Source organism: Oncorhynchus kisutch, linkage group LG23 (assembly GCF_002021735.2).
Source record: "Oncorhynchus kisutch isolate 150728-3 linkage group LG23, Okis_V2, whole genome shotgun sequence".
Classification (NCBI taxonomy): Eukaryota; Metazoa; Chordata; class Actinopteri; order Salmoniformes; family Salmonidae; genus Oncorhynchus; species Oncorhynchus kisutch.
This window is the reverse complement of record NC_034196.2, coordinates 28,885,750-28,912,625: the sequence shown is the minus strand read 5'-3', so window position 1 is coordinate 28,912,625 and position 26,876 is coordinate 28,885,750. Positions and strand designations below refer to the sequence as shown.

The 26,876-nt window shown below is 42.9% G+C and overlaps 2 protein-coding genes across 2 annotated transcripts in view; one reads left to right on the top strand and one right to left on the bottom strand.

Annotated features, from left to right (window-relative positions):
• The first annotated feature begins 5,897 nt into the window (after window positions 1–5,897).
• npm2b (nucleophosmin/nucleoplasmin, 2b) lies at window positions 5,898–8,900 on the top strand. The gene is made up of 10 exons (XM_020457184.2): window positions 5,898–6,000; window positions 6,153–6,213; window positions 6,316–6,398; window positions 6,601–6,717; window positions 7,321–7,414; window positions 7,638–7,771; window positions 8,022–8,047; window positions 8,138–8,174; window positions 8,327–8,365; window positions 8,625–8,900. The coding sequence occupies exons 2-9, from the start codon at window positions 6,177–6,179 to the stop codon at window positions 8,357–8,359; spliced, it is 561 nt and encodes a 186-aa protein (XP_020312773.1). The 5' UTR covers window positions 5,898–6,000; window positions 6,153–6,176; the 3' UTR covers window positions 8,360–8,365; window positions 8,625–8,900.
• A 1,876-nt stretch (window positions 8,901–10,776) lies between these two features.
• myo18b (myosin XVIIIB) overlaps window positions 10,777–26,876 on the bottom strand; it is a 59,841-nt gene continuing 43,741 nt past the window's right edge. The window contains exons 25-35 of the mRNA XM_031802650.1: window positions 22,709–22,870; window positions 22,433–22,546; window positions 22,159–22,275; window positions 21,970–22,053; window positions 21,729–21,866; window positions 21,336–21,521; window positions 17,479–17,612; window positions 16,062–16,103; window positions 12,733–12,915; window positions 11,179–12,178; window positions 10,777–11,077 (exon numbers count right to left, since the gene is read on the bottom strand). Of these exons, the coding sequence (XP_031658510.1) occupies window positions 11,200–12,178; window positions 12,733–12,915; window positions 16,062–16,103; window positions 17,479–17,612; window positions 21,336–21,521; window positions 21,729–21,866; window positions 21,970–22,053; window positions 22,159–22,275; window positions 22,433–22,546; window positions 22,709–22,870 (2,139 nt within the window). The 3' untranslated portion in view covers window positions 10,777–11,077; window positions 11,179–11,199. The remainder of the gene's footprint in view (window positions 11,078–11,178; window positions 12,179–12,732; window positions 12,916–16,061; window positions 16,104–17,478; window positions 17,613–21,335; window positions 21,522–21,728; window positions 21,867–21,969; window positions 22,054–22,158; window positions 22,276–22,432; window positions 22,547–22,708; window positions 22,871–26,876) is intronic.

Sequence of the window (26,876 nt, the reverse complement as noted above, 5' to 3'; positions counted from 1 at the left end):
TCTGTAAGACACATGGTAGACGCTCAGTCTGCACACCAATACAGTGCACACTTCAGGGAGAGATACAGGGGGGATCAGAAATGGATCCAGTTTTACCATACTTTTACCATGAGAATATTATGGATCAAAACGAAGAGAGAGAGAGAAAGAGAGAGATTCAAACATTATCCGGTAATGACATATAGGTACTGTCCTATGGGTCCATACTTGCGAAAATGTTCTGTCTCAAAATGCCGATTAGCCAATTAAAATCATTGACATAGTTGCATGTGATGAAACGCTACAGGTTAGCTATTCCCATTACATAACCTGGCACATTTAGCCCTATGCTAACGTGACCAGGAAGTAGTGATCATGTCAGGTAACAAATTCTGCATCAGCCAATTACAAATGTTGACATAGTTGGATGTGTTCAAACGCTTTTCCATGAGAGCATACATAACAGAAGTCAAACGGCACCATCTGTTAATCAAAGTTAATAAAACACATGCAAAATGTTAACTGGACTAATATCTCACAGTGTTGGTGTTTGCGAAGGGAAGTGCAGGCAACAGATGGAAAATGAAGGTTAAGAATAGCCTACATTTAATGAGGAGCAGCATATTTCTTCAGCCTTGTAGACAAGTACACGGCTAATAATCAAGTTGATTAGGCCTACATATATTGCATAGACGTGTAGGCTACACTTAGATGTACAACAACTCATTTCACCATGTCATTGGATTTAGGTTAAAAGACTAAATGCCCTGATGTTGATGACTTTTGGCAAATCGAATCCGTTTCCAACATTGATTCAACGTCATCACATAGATAGATGTTTTTGGTTGAACAAAAGTAAACCTTGAATTTGGAGGTTTAAAATATCCCTCTGGTGGCCAAGTTGACCTATTAAAAAAAATGCATTGGTTAGTGGATATAAAGTCAAAAGACCTTTGATAGGTCACTTTTTTCACTCTCTTTATTTTTCATGTATATCCCTGAGTCCTTCTCATCCAACACACACTCATCCATGCCCTAATGAGGGGCTTAAGTGTGTGCCTGTGTGTACATGTATGTGTGTAGCACTGTGTGTATGTAGTGGTGTGTGTGTGTAGCACTGTGTGTGTGTATTGGTGTGTGTGTGTAGCACTGTGTGTAGAACACACACTCTCATTTGTGCATACACTAGGGGTGTCCCCACCTAAAACAAATCTTGTTCGACTGAAAGTTGTCTGTTCTTTCAACCAATCAATTGGTCAACTTGTTAAAACATGTATTTTTCCATATTTTCAGGGGTGCAACTTTGGTTTTAGATGTCGGGGGGACATATATTATTATTATTATTTTATTCTCCATTCTCCGGATAAACACTCCAAACAGACTATGCAACCTCTCGGAGGCGTCCGCATGGTCATAAAGCCCACCGTGGCCTCGTTTTGTGTGTGTACATGTGTGTGTGTGATGCACTGTGTGTGTGTAGTGGTGTGTGTGTGTGTAGCACTGTGTGTGTGTGTAGTGCTATGTGTGTGTGTGTAGCACTGTGTGTGTGTAGCACTGTGTGTGTGTAGTGCTGTGTGTGTAGTACTGTGTGTGTGCAGCACTGTGTGTGTGTGTATGTAGCACTGTGTGTGTGTAGTGCTGTGTGTGTAGCGCTGTGTGTGTATAGCGCTGTGTGTGTGTGCAGTGCTGTGTGTGTAGCACTGTGTGTGTAGCACTGTGTGTGTGTAGCGCTGTGTGTGTAGCACTGTGTGTGTGTGTGTAGCACTGTGTGTGTAGCACTGTGTGTGTGTGTGTGTGTGTAGCACTGTGTGTGTGTAGCCCTGTGTGTGTGGCACTGTGTGTGTAGCATTGTGTGTGTGTAGCACACCTTATTTTTGAAGGTTTCTATCATACAGAGACCATGGTTAGTTTTCATGCATTCCAACATAATTAGCGTTGGGACTCAGTCACTCCATGTCTCCCATGGTTGACTCCCATGGTTGACTCCCATGGTTGACTCCCATGGTTGACTCCCATGGTTGACTCCCATGGTTGACTCCCATGGTTGACTCCCATGGTTGACTCCCATGGTTGACTCCCATGGTTGACTCCCACGGTTGACTCCCACGGTTGACTCCCACGGTTGACTCCCACGGTTGACTCCCACGGTTGACTCCCACGGTTGACTCCCACGGTTGACTCCCAAGGTTCAGTGGAGTGTTCTACACATGCAGCAATGATCATTTCCATTGGTGTACCAACACACACATATCTGTGGACAGGTAATTTTTATTAAGTCTACTGTAATTCTATAGCTCTGTATCTCACATTAACATTACAGTGATTTCAGCCTCAGCCTCTCACACTCACCAGTTTCATTAGTTTTCAGTCAATACATTGCTGTCATTAAAATGGTCAAATTCAATGGTCAAGCAACCATTCATCAGGAACACAATCAGCTCCATAATCATCTGAAACCTTCCACATCATCCTGAAATGTATATTTTACTGAAGGACTGTATTTATGTCTGAATAGTATGGGAGAAATACACTGAGTATATTTGCCCTTAGAACAGCCTCAATTCGTTAGAGGCATGGACTCTACAGGTGTCGAAAGCATTCCACAGGGATGCTGGCCCATGTTGACTCAAACGCTTCCCACAGTTGTGTTAAGTTGGCTGGATGTCCTTTGGATGGGTGACCATTCTTGATACACACGGGAAACCCAGCAGCGTTGCAGTTCTTGACACAAACCGGTGCACCTGGCACCTACTTCCATACCTCGTTCAAAGGCACGTACATTTTTGTCTTGCCCATTCACCCTCTGAATGGCACACACACACAATCCATGTCTCAATCGTCTCAAGGCTTAGAAATCCTTCTTTAACCCGTCTCCTCCCCTTCATCTACACTGATTGAAGTGGATTTAACAAGTGACATCAATAAGTGATCATAACTTTCACCTGGTCAGTCTGTCATGGAAAGAGCATACTTTTGTATAGTCAGTGTATGAGCCAGCCTTGTAATCAAGGGAAGAGACATTGTAGTCATCTGTCATGTAAAATGTGCAGCTGTTATGTAGGCTTGTGTTTCAGTAAGCCTGGAACATGGTTGTCGTGCTACATTGTTGTTGAAGTTTTTATGAAATACACTTATTTTCAATGGCCAACCCTTTCTCTCTTTCATTATATAGATGCATCTCTCATCCGTCCATTGTTTTCCACTCGGCTCTCTTCCCCAAAGCCAAAATGGTACTCTTTATGGGAGCAAGTGTTTTTTCTCAGGGCTGACTCCAATTATTCGACTGGTTGATTTTTTAGTCGATAGGCTGTTGGTCGACCAGATGTATTTTAGTCGATAGGCTGTTGGTCGACCAGATGTATTTTAGTCGATAGGCTGTTGGTCGACCAGATGTATTTTAGTCGATAGGCTGTTGGTCGACCAGATGTATTTTAGTCGATAGGCTGTTGGTCGACCAGATGTATTTTAGTCGATAGGCTGTTGGTCGACAAGATGTATTTTTGTTGAGCAGGAGCAAATACATATATTTTCTGATGGCACATGAGACACTGGTCTTATTCGCACCCATCTCAGTAAACTAATCCATTGCGGAGGCCTCTGGGATGGCACAGTCCAATAAGAAGGGGAGTGTGGCTGCACCATGCACATCTCTCTCCAGTCCAATAAGAAGGGGAGTGTGGCTGCACCATGCACATCTCTCTCCAGAATGCGCTCTGTCCCACCAGTTTCTGTACATTCATTGTTTCATAACTTCATTGTGTGAATTGTTTGTATTTGATTGTTAGTGTCTATCAATTCCCCATTACTGTACATATAACACCAGTAGTACATGTACCGTTAATTCCAATCGTTTCTGATCTACAATGTTTGTTTGGTTACGGTAATCTCTGTTAATGTATTCAATATGTTATTATTCCAGTCTTTTACTGTTCTTATTGTTGGAGTGATTGGACACATTGTTTGCAGAGTGCACATTCTATGTTACACTTGTGAGAAACAAGTTTTGGTTTATTTCATACCATTTAAGAGTTTTATCAATTTATTCATTGTCTTTTGTTTGGAGCGCTCCTGTTAATGCTGAGTAAGGACCTGATTACACATAGAAGTAGGCCAATAGGCTACCTGGCCCACTTGCAAATGTAGCCCTATAAATGTGCCCATTTGGGGATCTAGTAGTATTTCTGATTGGCTTAATGCACCACCTGTAGACCTCAAACAGCAAGCCTTCAAAGTCTGTATTTAGATTCAATTTAGAATGACAATAATTCCTCAATGTATTTGAAAAATCTTTCCAACTCTCTCCCTTTCGATAACCACTCAGCATAAAAGGGAAAAATGTAATGCTCTGATCCAGTGGAAACGTCATAAAATAGGCCAACCTGATTACCTGATTCGTATCCCTTGTGCAAATAGCCTACAGCTGTCTCTGTCCTGAGATCACTCGTGTGGGGAATTCTGAGGGCCCAGAATGTTTCATACAATGTTGCAAAAAGCTTTAGGCCAGACCAAGTTTATAGTTGATACAATGTTTTAAGTTTGTTGCAGACAGGCCATGTGTAGCCAATGTGATTTATAGCATATTTATTTTTATCACAATATTTATTGTCTACCTTTAGGCTGCAATGTTTTTATTTGTTGGCTTTATCTAGGCTATGTTTACATAGCTGGCGATGGCAATAGAAGTAACTTTTTTAGGTTTGTATCATTTTCATTTAGATTGGGATAGAATTTTGATTAACCACATGACAATACATTTTACAAAACTGTTCCATGAAAATGTGCATGTGAAAACAATAACTGGCACCCAGATTGGTAGAAATAGCATTCTACATGAGAAAGTTTGCAGACTCCTCATGTAGCCTATTACCAGTAACCTCAGGAGAGTATTGGCAGAATCTACAAAAACCAGTAGGAGCGGGAGGAGGATGGTCAGGACAAGTTATGATTTTTTCTTCTGGTTATCTTGATCTCTGGCTCCCTCTTGAGTCATTTGCGACTTGTTTCATCAAACAGTGAGTTTAAAGCATCAGACAAGCTCAATGTATATAGTTTATTTTAGTAAAATGCATAGGGTGTGTCTATTTATCATATTGCCCCCACATTCTGAAATTGCATATTTGTCACCCCCAGTTTTATAATTGGAATGTCAAACGAGGCAACGGTGTGCTTAATGACCATGCGGACGCCTCCGAGAGGTTGCGTAGGCTGTTTGAAGTGTGGAGAATAAAAATAACTGGAGAATAAAAATAAATAAATAATGTATGTCCCCCCCCACTTCTAAAACCAAAGTTGCACCCCTGATATATGGAAAAATACATGTTTTAACAAGTTGACTACTTGATTGGTTGAAAGAACAGACGACTTTCAGTCTAACAATATTTGTTTTAGGTGGGGACACCCCAAGTGTATGCACAAATGAGAGTGTGTGTTCCCCCTAAGGGTTTGCGGCACTCGGTTCATGTTCTCTTCACTCTGTTCTCCACCGACTGCAGTGATCCGAGCCCACAGGGTTGCATTAAATATACATCACACAGCCGTCTGCAGAACACACACACAAAGAGCGAGAAAGAGAATATAAGAACTGAGGCTCTCACACAACCACAAACTGCTTGCATTCTATGTTAACAACATCCTCGTTAAAACACATCCCTACTCACTACACCACACTTACTAAGCCTACATAGTACACTACACAGTCACTCACTTACTTCTGTATAAGCCTACATTACACAGTAGCCTACACGCAGTCGCCGACACGCAGTCACTCACAACTCCTATCCTACTACTCACCAGAGTTTTCCATCCAAAAACCTGAAACCTGAGTGGCATGAACTCTTCTCCAATCAGTACCTCTGCTCTGGAATGGGTCATGCCCTTCATTAACGAACCAATCAGATGTAGCGATGGCCGCTTAATTGGCATCACCTGTCTTTCCATCTTCTTTATAGTCCAGTTGTGTGAGTTCAGTTTTTTTTTCCTTTCTCCATCTATCCAGGACCAGTCTGAAGTTCCAGTCCTTCGGTAAGCATTTTAACAAATCTAGCCTTAGATGCCGATATTCCTCGGTTTTGATAATGTAGGCCTAAAACACTAAAATATAGCTACTTTTTCCTTCCACTTACTCCAATAGTTGCACATTCAATGTGCTGATACCTCACTTGTGTTTTTCCCAGAACCTGATCTCAACTTTGTGAAACATGAACAAACCGGAAAAGCCACTGTCTACGCTGTGGGGTATGTTGTTTGACTAGAAACTGTTCCCATAGTGCCCCAAAAAATGTAGATTCCATAACAGCTGGACTAAATCTGTAGGCATATCTTTATTCTGTTTGGTAGGTTGTGAACTCAGCGAGTCAAAGAAAGAGGGAACATTCAAAACAGATGACACAAACCACCAACATCAACTCGCACTGAGAACTGTAAGTCCACTTGAAGAATATTTCATATTTTACAACCAAAGTAGACTGACTGGGCATCTTTATTGCAGCTGTACTGCACAGGATATTACGATCACGTGATGGCATTTGAAATGTTAATTTGGGTAGTATTGACTGCAGAAAGACAATCTGGATATTTTAACTTCAGTAGTGCGTTTTCAAGTGCCTGACTTGTCTCTGGCAGATGTGTCTGGGCGCAGGTGCCAAAGAAGAGTTCAACATTGTGGCGTTAATTACCGGAGAAGCAGATAACAGCAAGGGCATACCCATGGCTACCCTGCACGCCAATGGCATGCCCACGGCAAGTTTCCCCAATTTGTTCTAATGTGGCAGCCTGACTACTTGGCGTTCTCTATCGACGCAGAGGTGAGTTTTGATAATTGTGGGATTTGCTCGCAACGGAGTCGCCATTAGTTGATTCTGGTAAAATATAAATTGAAAACAATTACCGGTATCTACGTGGGTCCTGTACAGCTGCTGATCCTGGATAGCCCTGACTGATTAAATTGGCACATCTGCGTTGAGTTGAGGAACACAATGATAAAGTTTTGTTGTATTCTGTGTATTTGAAGTGTGAATTTCAGCGCCCTGTGGAAGTATTGCAGTTGTTGTACAGGACATGTGGCAACTCAATGTTACTAGTAAATTCTGTGACCAGTTATACGAACTGAACTCTGCCTCAATACAAGAGAACTGTAGGACTTGGCCAACCAGGCTGTTTGAAGTAGTCTTCCCAATGACCTAGACCTACCTGGCTAATGAAGGTTAACCCAAATCAGCTAATGTTGAGGAATGGGCCTGGGGAAGTAATTACCAGTGGTTATAGGCCTAACCTAGCTGGGTGCCTGGTTCTGTCAGTTTGAATAGCAGCACTGATTGTCATGATTCTGTGTGATCTCTCCAGGTCAATCTGTCTGGGATAGACCTGCACCCTCCTGTAACCTTTCAGCTGAGGAGTGGCGCTGGACCGGTCTACATCTGTGGGGAACACGTGGCCTGTAAGTAGGGGTTTAGGGAGCAGGAATAATGGCGGTTAACTGTAAAAAACAAGTGGCCCTAGCCTTACTGTAATGTCATTCAGCTAATCAAAGTCCTGAGGAGCAGCTGGTCAGTGGAATTGGATATGTTGGAAAAGAATATTGCATGATGTTGACAGTTTTGACAGCCATAAACTACAGGCCTTTCTAATGTCACTGTCATTTAATTCCTGTTGCTTTCCAGTGGAGGATGACTTCTCAGGAATAGATAGTGTTGATGAGGAGATGGAGGAAGAGGAGGAGGAGGAGGAAGATATTGAGTCTCCTGTGAAGCCTGCTAAGAAAGCAACTGCCAAGAATGCAAATGTTGCAGGCAAAGTAAGGACCTGTTTTATATCAAACTCACACGTTGATTTTTGAATGAATTTAAACCTAAGTTGTCACATTTTCAACATGCATATGGACAACTACGAAATCCAGCCACACACGGATCCTAGTTTGCTCTAATCTACATGTAAATTAATCTTACGCCTTGTCAGTTGTCAAATCCAAACTTTGCTTCACAATGAGATGGTATTGGTAAAGCACACAGATCTGGGACCAGGCTAATGTTATTCCTGTCTTCCAGAGAAAGAAGCCAGAGGAAGCAGATGAGTAAGTGATAATAAATGCTTTTTAATCCATATGTGATTTACTGAAATCTAATTGTTGCTGTTCACTTACCACCAACTATCCTCCTTTCAGACCTGCATCAGATGATGAGAAAAACCCTCCTAAAAAGGTACTTTATTTACTCTGCCTTAAATATTAAACCCTGATTGACTTTCCTTCGTCCCAAATTGTTCCCTATGTAGTGCAATGGGACGCAGAACAATCTTCTGGCCTCCTGTTGGAATCATGTCTGGTCTGGTTTAAAATGGCTTTGTGTTTCAGGGAAAGGGTAGAGGAAGAGGCAGGGGAAAGTGATCCAGGGTAAGTGACTACCTCAGGGCAGTAATGCTGAACCCTCTGTATCTTTTGTTAGCGCACAGCCATTCCTGGGGTCATATGCATGACTAGGTCGCGTTGAAGTGTCAGTTAAATGACTTGGGGTTAACCTCCCCCAGAATACTAACAACCATTAGGGGAAAGGGACTAAGAACCCCTTGGCACCTGAAGGGTGTAGTGTGACATGACCGCTGAATTTGCAGATTGCCTGTACTGAATGACTAAACAAGTTAATGTGTTTCAGGTGCTGCCCAAAGAGTCTGTTGCAGTTCTGTTTGGCTAAAGGTTCTGTCAATCAACTGTTGGGTTTCTATCTACCTGTTAATTCTTGCATGGATCAAACGATTTAATCTAAGGCTGTTTATCCTGTACATGTCAATGCTTTGTAAATCGTTTGAAAGAGTTGTCCTTGTGGTACTAATCAGTGTACATTAAACTACACTGACCAAAATATAAATGTAACGTGGTCCTTTGTTTCATGAGCTGAAATAAAAAAAATCTCTGAAATGTTACATACACACAGCTTTTTCTGTGTACAAATGTGTTGGTCCATGTCAGGGAGCATTTCTCCTTTGCCAAGATGATAATCCTCCTGACGGTGTGGCATATCAAGAAGCTGATGAAATGGCATCATTACAGAGGGGCGTCTTGTGCTGGGAACAAAAGGTCTCAAATTGAGGGAGTGTTCAATTGGCACGCTGACTGCAGGAATGTCCAGAGCTGTTAATGTGGTGGGTACTCATAGTTCACAGGACTTCATCCTGCTAACTGTTCCACATGTCTGAACTGAAATTGATTAAGGTCTATGTACTCTGCCATCGGCTTGGAACTCCTAAATGGTTTTAAACTGGAAGAACTTGTCCTGATTAATCAGAGGCTGATTCCTTGACTGGTCAATGTTCATTTTCTGTTGTAATTTCTATGGTTTTTACTAGATGACTTGTAGTTTCATGTCTGCGTAATGATTTAGTCCTCACCATCTTGGCCAGGACCTCCAACCGCAGACCTCGTAACCACACCAGCAGCACAGGACCTCCATCTGGCTTCAACTGTGGGAGGGTGCTGAGGATTTCTTTCTGTAATATAAAGCCCTTTTTGTGGGGGGGGAAAACAAATTCTGATTGGCTGGGCCTGGGCCTGGCTCATCAGTGGGTGGGCCTATGACCAACCATGGCTGCACCCCTGCCCAGTCATGTGAAATCAATAGATTGGGAACTTAGTTCATTTCACAGATTTTAAATAAATTCTTATTTACAATGACGGCCGAGGGAAAAGTGGGTTAAATGCCTTGTTCAGGGGCAGAACGACAGATTTTTACCTTGTCAGCTCAGGGATTCGATCTTGCAGCCTTCTGGTTACTAGTCCAACGCTCTAACCACTAGGCTACCAGCCGCCTGTACCTTAGGAAATGTAACTCAGCCAAATTGTTAACTACATTTTATTTTTGTTAAGTATGAATGGAATTGGTTGACCAATTAGTTCCTCACCATCTACAAACTATATTCTTAGTGGTTGATATCTAGGATGGTATTGCATGAGCAGCCTGCCCTCTTGTAGCAGTCAAGTTCACCCTGGCTGTGCCCTACTTTATGTATATTAGACTGTATAATCTGGTTCAACTACAGCTGAACTGTAGCCCTGATTGGGGGTGTAAACTCCAGCTGAGATTAAGATGCTGAGGAACAGATGGTACTGGAGGACATCTACTGTAGACACCTCCCAAATCAACCACTAGCGCTTGTCCTAACAAATTGCTTAAAATCTGAAATATAACATATAGTTCTAAGATTGCTGTGGCCCGGGTGGGGACACAGAACTGATGCCTAGTCCCAAATCAACCACTAATTCCCTTGGTCCCTACCTTGTAACTGATGTTGAACTGTAAAGTTCCTATGAACAGGTGGATCTGCAGGGGACACAGACTGACACCATCCCAAATCAATCCCTAGGCCCTTTTCTTGACCCCCACCTCTAGCGTCAACACGTCCACAATAACCATCTGGACTGTAAAGTTCTCAGCAAGGTTAACTGAGTTGGAGGACACAAGTGAGACATCACTGCAGCCTGACACCCTGGTCCCAAATCAACATCTGGACTCTATGCTTCCCTTGACCTCTACCTCATGCCTATAACACAACTGAACCATTAAGCAGTGTTTAATTTATTCTAGCTAACTGACTGAACTGGAGGACAGGTGAGACATCACATGTCTGACAACTAGCCTGTGATCTGATTCTAGGGAATAATACCTGTGACACTCTAGGACCAGTTGTCCCCTGCCTTAGAACTAGTGACAAAGACCACAGTGTTAAATCTAAAAAAGGATTTCCCTATGAAACATTCTGAACAGTAACTGTCTGCTGTGCATAGCTGGTGGAAGAACAGTTTCACAAGCATTTTCATTTAAATATTTTTATTAGTGTACAAACAGTGCTTCTAATCTAACTGATATTTTATCTTCAGTGGGTTCACATTTTTCCATGAACAGCACAATCCATACACACAAGTGTGTGTATGTCTTGACTCGTTGGCTTCAATGTGTTTAAATCTTCTGCGCATCTTTACCTTAAGCGTGTAACTATCTTCATTGATTTATTTGGCACGAGTTTGTAGATATCTTTAATGGCTCCTTGCAGCTTGCATAGGTGTCTCTGGGAGTGGCTTCAGTTGATTCTTTCTCACACACACACATGCAGGCTGGGGAGAGGACAGAGTAGAAGAGAAGGCATTAGCATGCATCAGATGTTGTCTTGCCTGCCTTACTGTGTGTGTGTCTCTCTCTCTCTGCTACATCTCACCTCAGTCTCTCTCCTCTCCTTTTAGTCAATCTCACTCTTCCTCAGGTCTTCACTCTTCCTCAGGTATTTCTTCATGACAGAAGCAACGTCTCCCCCCTCGCTGCCCTCCGCATCCAGCCTTTCTCCCTGCGGCCCCCCACCTCCACTACGCCTGACCCCTCCTCCCTGGGAGCTCCCCCCAGACCCTGAGCTGGTGGAGCTGGAGTCGGAGCCCTTCCTGCTGCGTGTGGAGGGGGGCAGCTCTCCAAAGTGGACGCTGAGTGCCCTCCGACCCCCTCTGACTGAACTGGCCAGGCTGCTGGTGGACTGGGCCCTTCGGATGGCCGGCAGAATGTCAGAGGCCGCGTCATCACGGTTACCGTCGCTTATGAGGCGGCGGTTCTGGAACACCATGGGTTCCGACCCCAGACAGCCCTCCCCACCGCCCTCGCTGACGACGCTCTCCAGCAGCCTGCGTCTCATTGGCTGGGGGGAGCGCTGGGGGGAGCACAGGGATCTAAATGGTTCTTCACTGTCTTCCTCTGGGATGGAGATAGTGGGGGGGCGACGGCGGGGGGCAGTGGGGGAAGTGAGGGAGGAGAGGAGGGGGAGAGAGGGGAGGGAGGAGAGAGAATCGGAGGAGTTGTAGCGTTTGGCTCCGGAGTCCCTAGAAGCTGCAGATGAAGCCTGGGGTTCGCCTATGTTGCGCAGGCTGGCGGCACGTGGCAGCAGTGGGGAGGGAGGTTTGAGGATGCTGCGGGGCTCCTGGAGGTCTTCGGGGCCCAGAGAGAGGGCTGAGGCTCTGCGGCGGAGGGTTGAGGCCCCAGTGGTCTGGTAGATAGGGAGAGAAATGGTACTGCCATCCCCCTCCCCAGACTCTGCTCCCCCTCGCCGCTTACGAAGCCCCTCTAATAGCTCAGAGAGGGCAGAGGAGGAGGAGGCCCGACCAAGATGTGAACTTCCCCCATTACCAACCACACCCCCTGGTTCTAAACCATTCTCATCTGGGTCCACACAGGAGCTGGGTGAGAGGGAGAGAAAGGATAATCAAATATTGGGAAATATAAAACAGTTTCAAGGCTCTAAAACTGCCAACATCCACATAGTGGTTGTGTGTCGGAGGTGAAACTGCGTTAGAGCTGTGAAATCCACAAACGGCTCCTGGCATTATACCTAAAGTGGACATTGCCAATGACTGCACGAAGTTGCATTAATAGAAATCTCATGCAGCCTTAAGTTCTAACACCACCTCAATTAAGATGATAGATGTCCTCATTATTTAGTTTCATGGTCATTATTTCTGTCAAACCTACACTTTCTCTTTCTGAACTTCTAACATGAGTGGGACGGACGTTGCTTTGTGACAATGATCAAGAGCAGCTGCTCACCGATTTGACAGCTCCAACACAGTTACACCTCTGACACCGCCAAAACTTCAGCTATGAGGGTGTCGGCTATCGGCGGTTAACGCTTGATCTGATTGAACACTTGATAGGCCTTAGTATCTATGCAGTTGCTATTGAATTGACCTACTGAAGTTGAACTGTACTGAATCAAACTGAACTGACAACTCACCGGAAGCTGTAAGTGCTCATGGTGTCTGTGACAGACTGGCGCCCCGACTGGTTGCTGATGGTACTGCTGCCATAGGGAGAGCCCCGTCTGGCCCCACCTCGGGGAACACCCAGCCAATGGCGGATGCCCTCTCCAACATCCTCTGTGCCCAGAGATTGAGAACCAACACTAGACACACTGTCGCTGAGGAAGAGCGGGAACACACACACAGTGTCACTGAGCGACAGAGATCACACAAACACAGTACCAAGAGACAGAACACACATGACTCCACACAGCCAGAGATGCAACACTTCTAAGCCATGGTCAGCTCACAGCAGTTCAGCCACAGTGTCCTCAGAGGACATTTCCTGTCCCTGTGTCCTCTCTCTCCTGCTGTGTGACTGCGGGTGGTGGCAGATCATATTGGAGACACAGTCAGAGGTGTCAGACATTCACACTCAGTACTCAGGTCACATACTTGTACTGTATATAAACAAACTAACTACAACCTCTCCCATCTGCCATCAGAGAGAGGAAAGAAGAGGACGATGGAGGGAGCAAGAATGAAAAAGTAATTGGTCAGGGTATAGAAGTTTAAGAGAGAAAGAGGGAGGAAGAAGTGATAGAGCAGGAAAGATTGAGAGAGGGAGTGATAAAATGAGAATAGATAATGGAAGATGAGAGAGAGAGAAGAACTGGCTTCTGTACTGCAATGCATGGGACTCCATGCCTTATGGAATACACAAGAATATCACAGCTGGTGAACTCTCAGAACAGAGAAAAGATTATTGTGTCTCTTACAAAGGGCTGTGTGTCTGTGTACGTGTGTGTGTGTCTCTTACATAGGGCTGTGTGTCTGTGTAGGTGTCTCTTTGCTCCAGCCCTGTGGCTCTCAACCTTGTCCACCTACAGCGAGATGGAGCTATTGGGTGTCTCTTCAGACAGTAGCTGTCAGACTACAGCTCAGGCATTTAGCTATGCACTGTCGGTCTGTTCACATCATCAACAGCCCAGGGACCATATATCAGTACAGGTGCATCAAAGCTGGGACCGAGAGACTGAAAAACAGCTTCTATCTCAAGGCCATCAGACTGTTAAACAGCCACCACTAACATTGAGTGGCTACTGCCAACACACTGTCAATGCCACTGACTCTACTCCAGCCACTTTAATCATGGGAATTGATGGGAAATGATGTAAATATATCACTAGCCACTTTAAACAATGCTACCTTATATAATGTTACTTACCCTACATTATTCATCTCATATGCATACGTAGATACTGTACTCTATATCATCGACTGCATCCTTATGTAATACATGTATCACTAGCCACTTTAACTATGCCACTTGGTTTACATACTCATCTCATATGTATATACTGTACTCGATATCATCTACTGTATCTTGCCTATGCTGCTCTGTACCATCACTCATTCATATATCCTTATGTACATATTCTTTATCCCCTTACACTGTGTATAAGACAGTAGTTTTTTTTGGAATTGTTAGTTAGATTACTTGTTCGTTATTACTGCATTGTCGGAACTAGAAGCACAAGCATTTCGCTACACTCGCATTAACATCTGCTAACCATGTGTATGTGACAAATAAATTTGATTTGATTTGATTTGATTTGATTTGATATACAGTGGGGCCAAAAAGTATTTAGTCAGCCACCAATTGTGCAAGTTCTCCCACTTAAAAAGATGAGTGAGGCCTGTAATTTTCATCATAGGTACACTTCAACTATGACAGACAAAATGAGAAGAAAAAAATCCAGAAAATCACATTGCAGGATTTTAATGAATTTATTTGCAAATTATGGTGGAAAATAAGTATTTGGTCAATAACAAAAGTTTATCTCAATACTTTGTTGGCAATGACAGAGCTCAAACATTTTCTGTAAGTCTTCACAAGGTATTCACACACTGTTGCTGGTATTTTGGCCCATTCCTCCATGCAGATCTCCTCTAGAGCAGTGATTTTTTGGGGCTGTTGCTGGGCAACACGGACTTTCAACTCCCTCCAAAGATTTTCTATGGGGTTGAGATCTGGAGACTGGCTAGGCCACTCCAGGACCTTAATGCTTCTTACGAAGCCACTCCTTCGTTGCCCGGGCGGTGTGTTTGGGATCATTGTCATGCTGAAAGACCCAGCCACGTTTCATCTTCAATGCCCTTGCTGATGGAAGGAGGTTTTCACTCAAAATCTCACGATACATGGCCCCATTCATTCTTTCCTTTACACGGATCAGTCGTCTTGGTCCCTTTGCAGAAAAACAGCCCCAAAGCATGATGTTTCCACCCCCATGCTTCACAGTAGGTATGGTGTTCTTTGGATGCAACTCAGCATTCTTTGTCCTCCAAACACGACGAGTTGAGTTTTTACCAAAAAGTTATATTTTGGTTTCATCTGACCATATGATATTCTCCCAATCTTCTGGATCATCCAAATGCTCTTTAGCAAACTTCAGACGGGCCTGGACATGTACTGGCTTAAGCAGGGGGACACGTCTGGCACTGCAGGATTTGAGTCCCTGGCGGCGTAGTGTGTTACTGATGGTAGGCTTTGTTACTTTGGTCCCAGCTCTCTGCAGGTCATTCACTAGGTCCCCCTGTGTGGTTCTGGGATGTTAGCTCACCGTTCTTGCGATCATTTTGATCCCACGGGGTGAGATCTTGCGTGGAGCCCCAGATCGAGGGAGATTATCAGTGATCTTGTATGTCTTCCGTTTCCTAATAATTGCTCCCACAGTTGATTTCTTCAAACCAAGCTGCTTACCTATTGCAGATTCAGTCTTCCCAGCCTGGTGCAGGTCAAAATTTTGACAGCTCTTTGGTCTTGGCCATAGTGGAGTTTGGAGTGTGACTGTTTGAGGTTGTGGACAGGTGTCCTTTATACTGATAACAAGTTCAAACAGGAGCCATTAATACAGGTAGCGATTGGAGGACAGAGGAGCCTCTTAAAGAGGAAGTTACAGGTCTGTGAGAGCCAGAAATCTTGCTTGTTTGTAGGTGACCAAATACTTATTTTCCACCATAATTTGCAAATAAACTCATTAAAAATCCTACATTGTGATTTTCTGGATTTTTAGTTGAAGTGTACCTATGATTAAAATGACAGGCCTCTCTCATCTTTTTAAGTGGGAGAACTTGCACAATTGGTGGCTGACTAAATACTTTTTTGCCCCACTGTATATCAGACTGGTCTAATAACTGAAACAGCCCAAGACTCAGCACTCTAGATTCAAGCCAACCCAGGCGAGAGTACAGAGGACGGAAACACACGCGCGTGGATAGACATCTGCACGCACGCACACATGCTGGGAACCAGGGTTCTTACAGGTCTCTCTTCTTAGCAAAGGATTCCACAGCCGTCGCAACACTGGAATCAGGAAGAGGGGTGAAAGGTCAGGGGTGTGGATCAGAGCAGTAATGATGTAACTTCCTTCTGGACACAACTGTACCTGTCATCCCATTGCTTTAACCCTCCCACATACCACTTTTACATATCAAACACAGTAACACACTCATACCTCTCTTATACATCAAACACAGTAACACACACACTCATACTTCTCTTACACGTCAAACGAGTAACACACTCATACCACTCTTACACATCAAACACAGTAACACGTACACTCATACCTCTCTTACACATCAAACACAGTAACACACTCATACCTCTCTTACACATCAAACACAGTAACACACTCATACCTCTCTTACACGTCAAACGAGTAACACACTCATACCACTTTTACATATCAAACACAGTAACACACTCATACCTCTCTTATACATCAAACACAGTAACACACACACTCATACCTCTCTTATACATCAAACACAGTAACACACACACTCATACCTCTCTTACACGTCAAACGAGTAACACACTCATACCACTCTTATACATCAAACACAGTAACACACACACTCATACCTCTCTTATACATCAAACACAGTAACACACACACTCATACCTCTCTTACATATCAAACACAGTAACACACTCATACCACTCTTACACATCAAACACAGTAACACACTCATACCACTCTTACACATCAAACACAGTAACACACTCATACCTCTCTTACACATCAAACACAGTAACACACTCATACCTCTCTTACACATCAAACACAGTAACACACTCATACCACATCAAACACAGTAACACACTCATACCTCTCTTACACATCAAACACAGTAACACACTCATACCACTCTTACACATCAAACACAGTAACACACTCATACCTCTCTTACACATCAAACACAGTAACACACTCATACCACTCTTACACATCAAACACAGTAACACACTCATACCTCTCTTATACATCAAACACAGTAACACACTCATACCTCTCTTACACATCAAACACAGTAACACACTCATACCACATCAAACACAGTAACACACTCATACCTCTCTTACACATCAAACACAGTAACACACTCATACCACTCTTACACATCAAACACAGTAACACACTCATACCTCTCTTATACATCAAACACAGTAACACACTCATACCTCTCTTACACATCAAACACAGTAACACACTCATACCACATCAAACACAGTAGTAACACACTCATACATCTCTTACACATCAAACACAGTAACACACTCATACCTCTCTTATACATCAAACACAGTAACACACTCATACATCTCTTACACATCAAACACAGTAACACACTCATACCTCTCTTACACATCAAACACAGTAACACACTCATACCTCTCATCATCACTTTCGTCACTAGACTCCACCTCCTCCAGGGCGGCTTGCAGATCAACGATACGATGGATGGATGTCTCCAGATCAGCTTGTAATGTCTGTCTGACCGCACTCAGCTCTGTCACTTGCATCTCCTGAGAACAGAAAGAGAGAGAGATAGAAAGTGAGGGGGGGAAAGAGAGAAAAAGAGAGACATGTCCATAGGAGAGGTGACAGAGAGGGGAGAGGCCGCAAGAGGAACTCCAAAGACGTGTGCGCCACAGGCCAACTGTATATTAATCCATGTTATTCAATACAGGCCAACTGTAAATTAATCCATGTTATTCAATACAGGCCAACTGTAAATTAATCCATGTTATTCAATACAGGCCAACTGTAAATTAATCCATGTTATTCAATACAGGCCAACTGTAAGTTAATCCATGTTATTCAATACAGGCCAACTGTAAATTAATCCATGTTATTCAATACAGACCAACTGTAAGTTAATCCATGTTATTCAATACAGGCCAACTGTAAATTAATCCATGTTATTCAATACAGGCCAACTGTACGTTTATCCATGTTATTCAATACAGGCCAACTGTAAATTACTCCATGTTATTCAATACAGGCCAACTGTAAATTAATCCATGTTATTCAATACAGGCCAACTGTAAATTAATCCATGTTATTCAATACAGACCAACTGTAAATTAATCCATGTTATTCAATACAGGCCAACTGTAAGTTAATCCATGTTATTCAATACAGGCCAACTGTAAATTAATCCATGTTATTCAATACAGGCCAACTGTACGTTTATCCATGTTATTCAATACAGGCCAACTGTAAGTTAATCCATGTTATTCAATACAGGCCAACTGTACATTTATCCATGTTATTCAATACAGGCCAACTGTAAATTAATCCATGTTATTCAATACAGGCCAACTGTAAGTTAATCCATGTTATTCAATACAGGCCAAATGTAAATTAATCCATGTTATTCAATACAGGCCAACTGTAAATTAATCCATGTTATTCAATACAGGCCAACTGTAAATTAATCCATGTTATTCAATACAGGCCAAATGTAAATTAATCCATGTTATTCAATACAGGCCAACTGTAAATTAATCCATGTTATTCAATACAGGCCAAATGTAAATTAATCCATGTTATTCAATACAGGCCAACTGTAAGTTAATCCATGTTATTCAATACAGGCCAACTGTAAATTATTCCATGTTATTCAATACAGGCCAACTGTAAGTTAATCCATGTTATTCAATACAGGCCAACTGTAAGTTTATCCATGTTATTCAATACAGGCCAACTGTACGTTTATCCATGTTATTCAATACAGGCCAACTGTACGTTTATCCATGTTATTCAATACAGGCCAACTGTAAGTTAATCCATGTTATTCAATACAGGCCAACTGTAAGTTTATCCATGTTATTCAATACAGGCCAGAATGGATGGAGTCTTATAATCATGCCCAGTCTATTCCTTATTGCATCATCCATCATATATTGTGGCACTGACCAACACACACACGTGGGTCCTTGGTCTTCCTGTAGAGTATGTGTGTGTGTGTGTGTGTTATCTCGAGGAGCATTCTTCCATATTCATACAGAGACAGAAAGAAGAGTGATTCATCTATTAATCTTCCACTTTTCCCTGTAATCTCGCTCTCTCTCTCACAACACACAGAACACACCAAAGTCATTGTTACACACACACTAGCTCACTCACTCAAATGTATGACATACACACCAGTTCTTGTATGGCATGAAGACACACAAACACACGCCATCATTGGCTCTCCAGGTTATTGACTGTGGAGGGGTGGTTAGTGGTTGTCATAGAGACGTGTGGAATGGGATGGGGTGTACGTGTGTATCCATAACCTTGAGAAGACAATGAGGATTAATCACAGCCAGCCAGACAGTGGCAAAGCTAGAGAGAGGATGCAGGGGAGACAGTGGGTATCTCACTGAGAGCTGTGCCTGTCTGCGCTGTTGGTCGTTAGGTCGTTAAAGGGCATCTATCCATGTGTGTTTGTGTAGGCTATATATGTCTGTGTGGATACACTGATTGTACAGAACATGAGGAACTCTTTCCATGACATAGACTGACCAGGTGAATCCAGGTAAAAGCTATGATCCCTTATTGATGTCACCTGTTAAATCCACTTCAATCAGTGTAGACGTGTGTATGTGTGCCATTCAGAGGGTGAATGGGCACGACAAAAGATGTAAGTGCCTTTGAACGGGGTATGGTAGCAGGTGGTGGGACACTCCGGTTTGAATGTGTCAAGAACTGCAACGTTGCTGAACTGTTGCTGCGCTTTTCACGCTTCCAGTGTGTATCAAGAATGGTCAACTACCCAAAGGACATCCAGAAAACTTTACAACTGTGGGAAGCATTGGAGTAAACATGGGCCAGCATCCCTGTGGAACGCTTTCAACAACTAGTAGAGTTCATGCCCCAACACATTGAGGCTGTTCTGAGGACAAAAGAAGGGGATATTCCTAATATTTGGTATACGTTATGTTCAGTGCCTTCGGAAATGATTCACACCCCTTGACCTTTCCACATTTTGTTACATTACGTTACAGCCATAATGACAAGGCAAAAACAGGTTTTGGATTTTTTTACAAATGTATTAAAAATAAAAAACAGAAATACCTTATTTACATAAGTATTCAGACATTTTGCTATGAGACTCGAAATAGAGCTTCTGTGCATCCTGTTTCCATTGATCATCCTTGAGATGTTTCTACAACTTGATTGGAGTCCATCTGTGGTAAATTCAATTTATATGAAATCAGTCTATATGAGGTCCCACAGTTGACTATGCATGTCAAAGCAAAAAGGAAGGAATTGTCCGTAGAGCTTTGAGACAGGATTGTGTCGAGGCACAGATCTGGGGGAGAGTACCAACAAATAACCTTCCAGAAGGACAACCATCACTCCACCAATCAGGCCTTTATGGTAGAGTGCAGGCGGAAGCCACTCCTCAGTAAAAGGCACATGACAGCCCACTTGGAGCTTGGCCAAAGGCACCTAAAGACCTCAGACCATGAGAAACAATATTCTCTGGTCTGATGAAACCAAGAGTAAACTCTTTGGTCTGAATGCCCAGTTTCATGTCTGGAGGAAATCTGGCACCATCCCTACAGTGAAGCATGGTGGTGGCAGCATCATGAGGAAAACTGGCACCATCCCTACAGTGAAGCATGGTGGTGGCAACATCATGCTGTGGGGGTGTTTTTTCAGCAGCAGAGACTGGGAGACTAGTCAGGATTGAGGGAAAGATTAAAAAGACAGAGAGATCATTGATGAAAACCTGCTCCAGAGCTCTCAGGACCTCAGACTGGAACGAAGGTTCACCCTCCAACAGGACAACAACCCTAAACACACAGCCAAGACAACGCAGGAGTGGCTTCAGGACAAGTCTCTAAATATCCTTGAGTGGCCCAGCCAGAGCCCGGACTTGAACCCGATTGAACATCTCTGGAGAGACCTGTGCAGCAATGCTCCCCATCCAACCTGAATGGGAGAAACTCCCAAAATACAGGTGTGCCAAGCTTGTAGCGTCATACCCAAGAAGACTCTAGGCTGTAATTGCTGCCAAAGGTGCTTCAACAAAGTACTGAGTAAAGGGTCTGAATACTTTTGTAAATGTGATATCTCAGTTTTTTATTTATTTTATCCTAAAAACCTATTTTTGTTTGTCATTAATGGGTAGTGTGTGTAGATTGAGGGGGAAAAAACAATTTAATCCATTTTAGAATAAGGCTGTAACCTAACAAAATGTGGAAAAAGTCAAGGGCATTGTACATAGTGTGTATGAATGTGTATGTTACCAGCTCCAAGCATCTGCGGCTGCTGTCCTGTTCTCTCTGAGACAGGTCTTCAACCTCCTGTCTCATGTGGTGGAGGCGTTGTTGGTAGTACTGACTGTTCTCTCTCTCTCGGACCTCTGTCTGGGCACTCTGCTCCAGCTCCTCTCCCAGACGCACCACACTATCCCTCAGACGCAGCACCAACACCTACAGAGAGACAGAAGATATTTTTGTAAGACAATATTTAAACGTTATCTACTATTTCTAAATTTCAGCTTTGGCAATATGTACATCATGCCGATAATGCACCATTACATTACATTGAATTGAGATAAAGAAAGAGATATGAGAGAGACAGAGAGTGTGTAAAGATATGTCAACTAGATTGCTTACTGTCCATTTTAACATCCTCACCTCAAACCTCTTGACCTGTCCTCTCTGGAACTCCAGCTTGTTCTCCAGGTCACACACCCTGGCCTCTTGCATACTGACGATACTACGCCCCACGGTGGACGACTCTAGGAACTGCACCCTGGCCATACTGGTTGCGAGCTGGGGGGAGAAGAGTGTCAGAGTAGGTTATTCAGTCTTGTATCCACATTAACAGCATATGTAGTTCACCATCCCCCCACATTTCTCAGCTGTCAGTCCTTACCTCTTCCTGGAGTGTGTGTTGCTGTTTCTTGGCCTCCTCCAGTTCAGCCTGTAACTCTCTGATCTGTGAAATATCACTGGAGGACTGAGATAGAGAAAGGTACAGTTTTAATGATCTTTAATTGGAAAAGCACAACTGTCAGAGTCTTTGTACATGGTTTGGAAACCACTATGAGGCAGAGTTACACACCTGTGCAATGAGAGCTTTGTGTTTCTTCATGAGTTCATTAAGGTCCTCCTGGTCCTCCTCTAGTCTCTTCAACAGATCAGACTTGTCATGTTGCAGCTGAGCTACCTGCTCATCCACCTACACATAAACACACACACCTTTAATCTACTCTCTCCACTAGACTGTTGTGCTCACAGTAGGATTGTAAACACGTTGATGTTAAACGAACACCACTGATAATGATACAGTAACAGTTCATAGTAAGAGTCTAGTATGAGGCCTCTATCTATCTCACCAGACTCTTGTGTTTGCAGATGTTCTCTAGTTCTATCTGAGCATTCTCCAGTTCCATGGACAGAGTCTTCTGAACACTCTCCACCTCCGCTCTCCTTGCCTCACTCTCCTCCAACTAACAGAGAAAGAGATGGAGAGAGACAGAGAGAGCAATAGAGGGAGAGAGAGGGGGGGGGGGGTATGTTTTAATCGTTAGTTTAAACACGCCTTGATCCGCATAACACGCATAGCATCATAGTATGTGTGTGTGTGTTTGCATGTGTAGGTGTGTGTGTACCTGGCAGTGCAGACGCTCTATGTGTTCCTTGCTGCCGGGAGCCTGGCTGTGTCCAGGGTTGTCTATGGTAGACAGTAGTAGCTGAGCATCAACCAGCAGGGCATGGGTTCTCTTCAGATCTCTCCTCAGTCTCTTCTCCACATCAAAGTCCCTGTGTCCCACCTTGCAGAGGGAGGAAGAGAATTTAATGTTTAGTAATATGTTAAATTGTTTAATCCACACACACAGACACACACACATACACACACAAGCACCCATAAATTACAATAAAACAACCTAAAGCCTGTCTATATTATGTAGTGGAGGAACTCTGGGGCATTGAGTAAACAAACGTTTGTTGATTAAGTTTGTACTTCAATTTGTTACCACAGGGAAAAGAGCACTTAGGTATTTCTATAAATAATGGGACCAATGTGTGACATTAGGATAAAAACAATTGAAATGGTTTGAAACAAACATTTGAAGGATTTTCATGCAGTTCCACATGTGTACTTAGCGGAATAAAAGGGACTATATGTAAATTGACCCATAACTCTATCAACATGTTTACAACAACCAGAGGCTGCTGCCGAGGGGAGGACGGCTCATAATAATGGCTGGAACAGCATGAATGGAATGGCATCAAACACATGGAAACCATGTATTTGATGTATTTGATACCATTCCACTAATTCTGCTCTATCCACTACCACGAGCCCATCCTCCCCAATTAATGTGCCACCAACCTCCTGTGACATCAACATAGACCTCATAAAGACATGGCAAGTCACATTTAAAGAGTTTCAGGGACTATTTCAAGCCCTTCATTGTAATCTTCAATGACCTCAATGTTATACAATTATATCATTTATATGACTGTACATATAGGGCCTAATATAGAACACCCCCCCCCCCCCAAAAGTGTACAAAAAAGTAGGCCATTACAACTTTAAGAATAATACAAATGTAGGCCTTGCCAATGCATTGATATTCAACTGATGATTCCATTCTAAAATATGTGAGAATAATGTGGACATTGCCTTTCTAAATAGACTGGATGCATTTTTTCTCACATAATAAACCCATGAACACCGTTTGAATCTCACCATCGCTGTTTTTGTAATGAGAAAGTGACCAAAAACCAGGTTCCTTCTTTATTGGAAGGATTTGTTTGGAAAGTCAAGGTGAAGCCAACATTAGATGTTGTCGTTCTCATAATAACCGCACGTGGTTTTACAAAAAAAACAGAGTAGCTCAACACCCTTCAGTTGAAGCAGCAGGAAACAAACGAAAGTGGCCACATCTCTCACAAAAACAGATCACACTTAAATCACGGATAATCGTACATTTGCTACAATAATTACAAAGACTTTTCAACCAAAAATGGAGGAAATGTCTGATTTTCAATGTAGACCTATTCCAGTACTACTTGAAGTTCTGAGTTCAAGTGGAATATTTCAAGCCCCTTGTATTATTTCAAATTGCAGGTGTAACATGGAAAACAAAATGTATTTGTCATGTTATTTAATTACCAGATCAAGTTGTTGTCATTTAAATCCAGAATAATTCATTTGAGCCCCACCTGTTTAGCTAAAAATAATAAGTAAATTAAAATAAATTAATGTGTTGCCTGTTTCACATGTTATTTTGGCATTAATACGTGTCACATATCAGTCTGCAAACAATGTATAAAAAAAATGTTGAGTTAATAAAGCCACATACAAGCATGCGGCAGCTCCAAAATGCAAGTGTTTCAGCCTACTATAGCTCAGTGCTTTCTGTGGTGATGTGGCAGCCTGCAGAAATTGCGGAGCGTAGGGGTTGGTAATGTTCTCTAGTTGCGCCGTGATTGGCTCAGTATTCTGTCACTCTGGGGACACTACGTCAACTCAAAATCTAAGGGGAGAGCTCGAAAATTCAAGCCCCTTGGGTGCTGCCATTGAGTTACATTAGAAGTCCCCATTCAAAAAGGCTTGAGGTTATTGGCCACAGATAAAATGACATCAAATCACGTTATATCTACCATAGCTTTAATTGGATTGATCATGTCAACATCATACTTTCAAAATCTTAGCTAGCAAGATGGACAAGCAGACATCATCATAAATCACGTTGACAATCTACTGGAAAATCCTTTTTAATCCTTGTCATATGAAGAGAAATTATAGATAAAAGGTATCGGTGCTCATCGGCCATTGGACATAAACATTACACAACATCAGAAATCGCAAATTCAACAAAGAGTGGTTTGGAAGGAATCAGTGGCTAACTGTAAGCATTGCAAAGCAATCACTAGGTGAACAAGGTGAGTCCAAAAATGTATTGTATGCTGCTGCATACATTTTGTAATATGCCAGGGAGATATGTATACTGTAGCTAAGATAGTAATACTAAGTTAATGTTGTGTGGTAAGCTGTTAGTAGCCCATGTGCCTCACCTTAATAATTTGGTCCCTTTCCCCCTCATAACTTAACCTACTGTTCTGATTTGGTGGTGCACATGTAGCCTATAGCCTGTTTTAGAGAAATGTCATCATTGAATATTGTAAGAGCTTTCATTGTCTGCTTATATGCCCCATTTATTTATCCTACTGTTCTGACTTGGTGTACATGGAGAATACCGTAAGAACGGCCCATGTTCTGAATTCTGTACATTTCAAAAGTGCTGAACAAATAGTTATATCGACTACGTCTGTCATAGCTCGCTCATTAATGTCTTAATCGAAATGACGGATTGCCTCTTATCCGCTTGTCGAGCCTAACACAAGACCCTAACATAAGAGCCTAACACAAGAGCCTAACACAAGAGCCTAACACAAGAGCCTAACATAAGACCCTAACACAAGAGCCTAACACAAGAGCCTAACACAAGAGCCTAACACAAGAGCCGAACACAAGAGCCGAACACAAGAGCCTAACACAAGAGCCTAACACAAGAGCCTAACACAAGAGCCTAACACAAGAGCCTAGCACGAGAGCTTAACACGAGAGCCTAACACGAGAGCCTAACACGAGAGCCTAACACGAGAGCCTAACACGAGAGCCTAACACCAGAGCCTAACACAAGAGCCTAGCACAAGAGCCTAGCACAAGAGCCTAACACAAGATCCTAACACAAGAGCCTAGCACAATAGCCTAGCACAAGAGCCTAACACAAGACCCTAACATAAGAGCCTAACATAAGAGCCTAACATAAGAGCCAAACACATGAGCCTAACACAAGAGCCTAACACAAGAGCCTAACACAAGAGCCTAACACAAGAGCCTAACACAAGAGCCTAACACAAGAGCGGGGGCGGCAGGGTAGCCTAGTGGTTAGAGCGTTGGACTAGTAACCGAAAGGTTGCAAGTTCGAATCCCCGAGCTGACAAGGTACAAATCTGTCGTTCTGCCCCTGAACAGGCAGTTAACCCACTGTTCCTAGGCCGTCATTGAAAATAAGAATTTGTTCTTAACTGACTTGCCTAGTTAAATAAAGGTAAAATAAAATAAACACAAGAGCCTAACACAAGAGCCTAACACGAGAGCATAGCACAAGAGCCTAACACGAGAGCCTAACACAAGAGCCTAGCACAAGAGCCTAACACAAGAGCCTAACATAAGAGCCTAGCACAATAGCCTAGCACAAGAGCCTAACACAAGACACTAACACTCACAGCAATCCATAAGTGGGTGTTTCTATAAACTAGCGTACTAGTGAGAATTTTCTACACTGGACAACTTGTTTCAGCTGTTGATAAGTCATTGATAATAATTTGCCATTTTTGTTCATGTCATTACATTAAGATATAAGAGGGATCACAGCTATATTCAATACAATTCACTAGTTGATTTAAATCCTTTATCATAGGATAAACACGAGAGCCTAACACGAGAGCCTAACATGAGAGCCTAACACGAGAGCCTAACACGAGAGCCTAGCACGAGAGCCTAACACGAGAGCCTAACACGAGAGCCTAGCACAAGAGCCTAGCACAAGATCCTAACATAAGAGCCTAGCACAATAGCCTAGCACAAGAGCCTAACACAAGACCCTAACATAAGAGCCTAACATAAGAGCCTAACATAAGAGCCAAACACATGAGCCTAACACAAGAGCCTAACACAAGAGCCTAACACAAGAGCCTAACACAAGAGCCTAACACAAGAGCCTAACACGAGAGCATAGCACAAGAGCCTAACACGAGAGC

Bases quoted from the DNA above. Each gene is read 5' to 3' on its own strand.
- npm2b (XM_020457184.2), top strand. From the start codon at position 6,177: ATGAACAAACCGGAAAAGCCACTGTCTACGCTGTGGG. The intron at 6,718-7,320 runs GCAAGTTTCCCC...TGATCTCTCCAG, and splicing joins ACGCCAATGGCATGCCCACG to GTCAATCTGTCTGGGATAGA. The intron at 8,175-8,326 runs GTACTTTATTTA...TTTGTGTTTCAG, and splicing joins AGAAAAACCCTCCTAAAAAG to GGAAAGGGTAGAGGAAGAGG.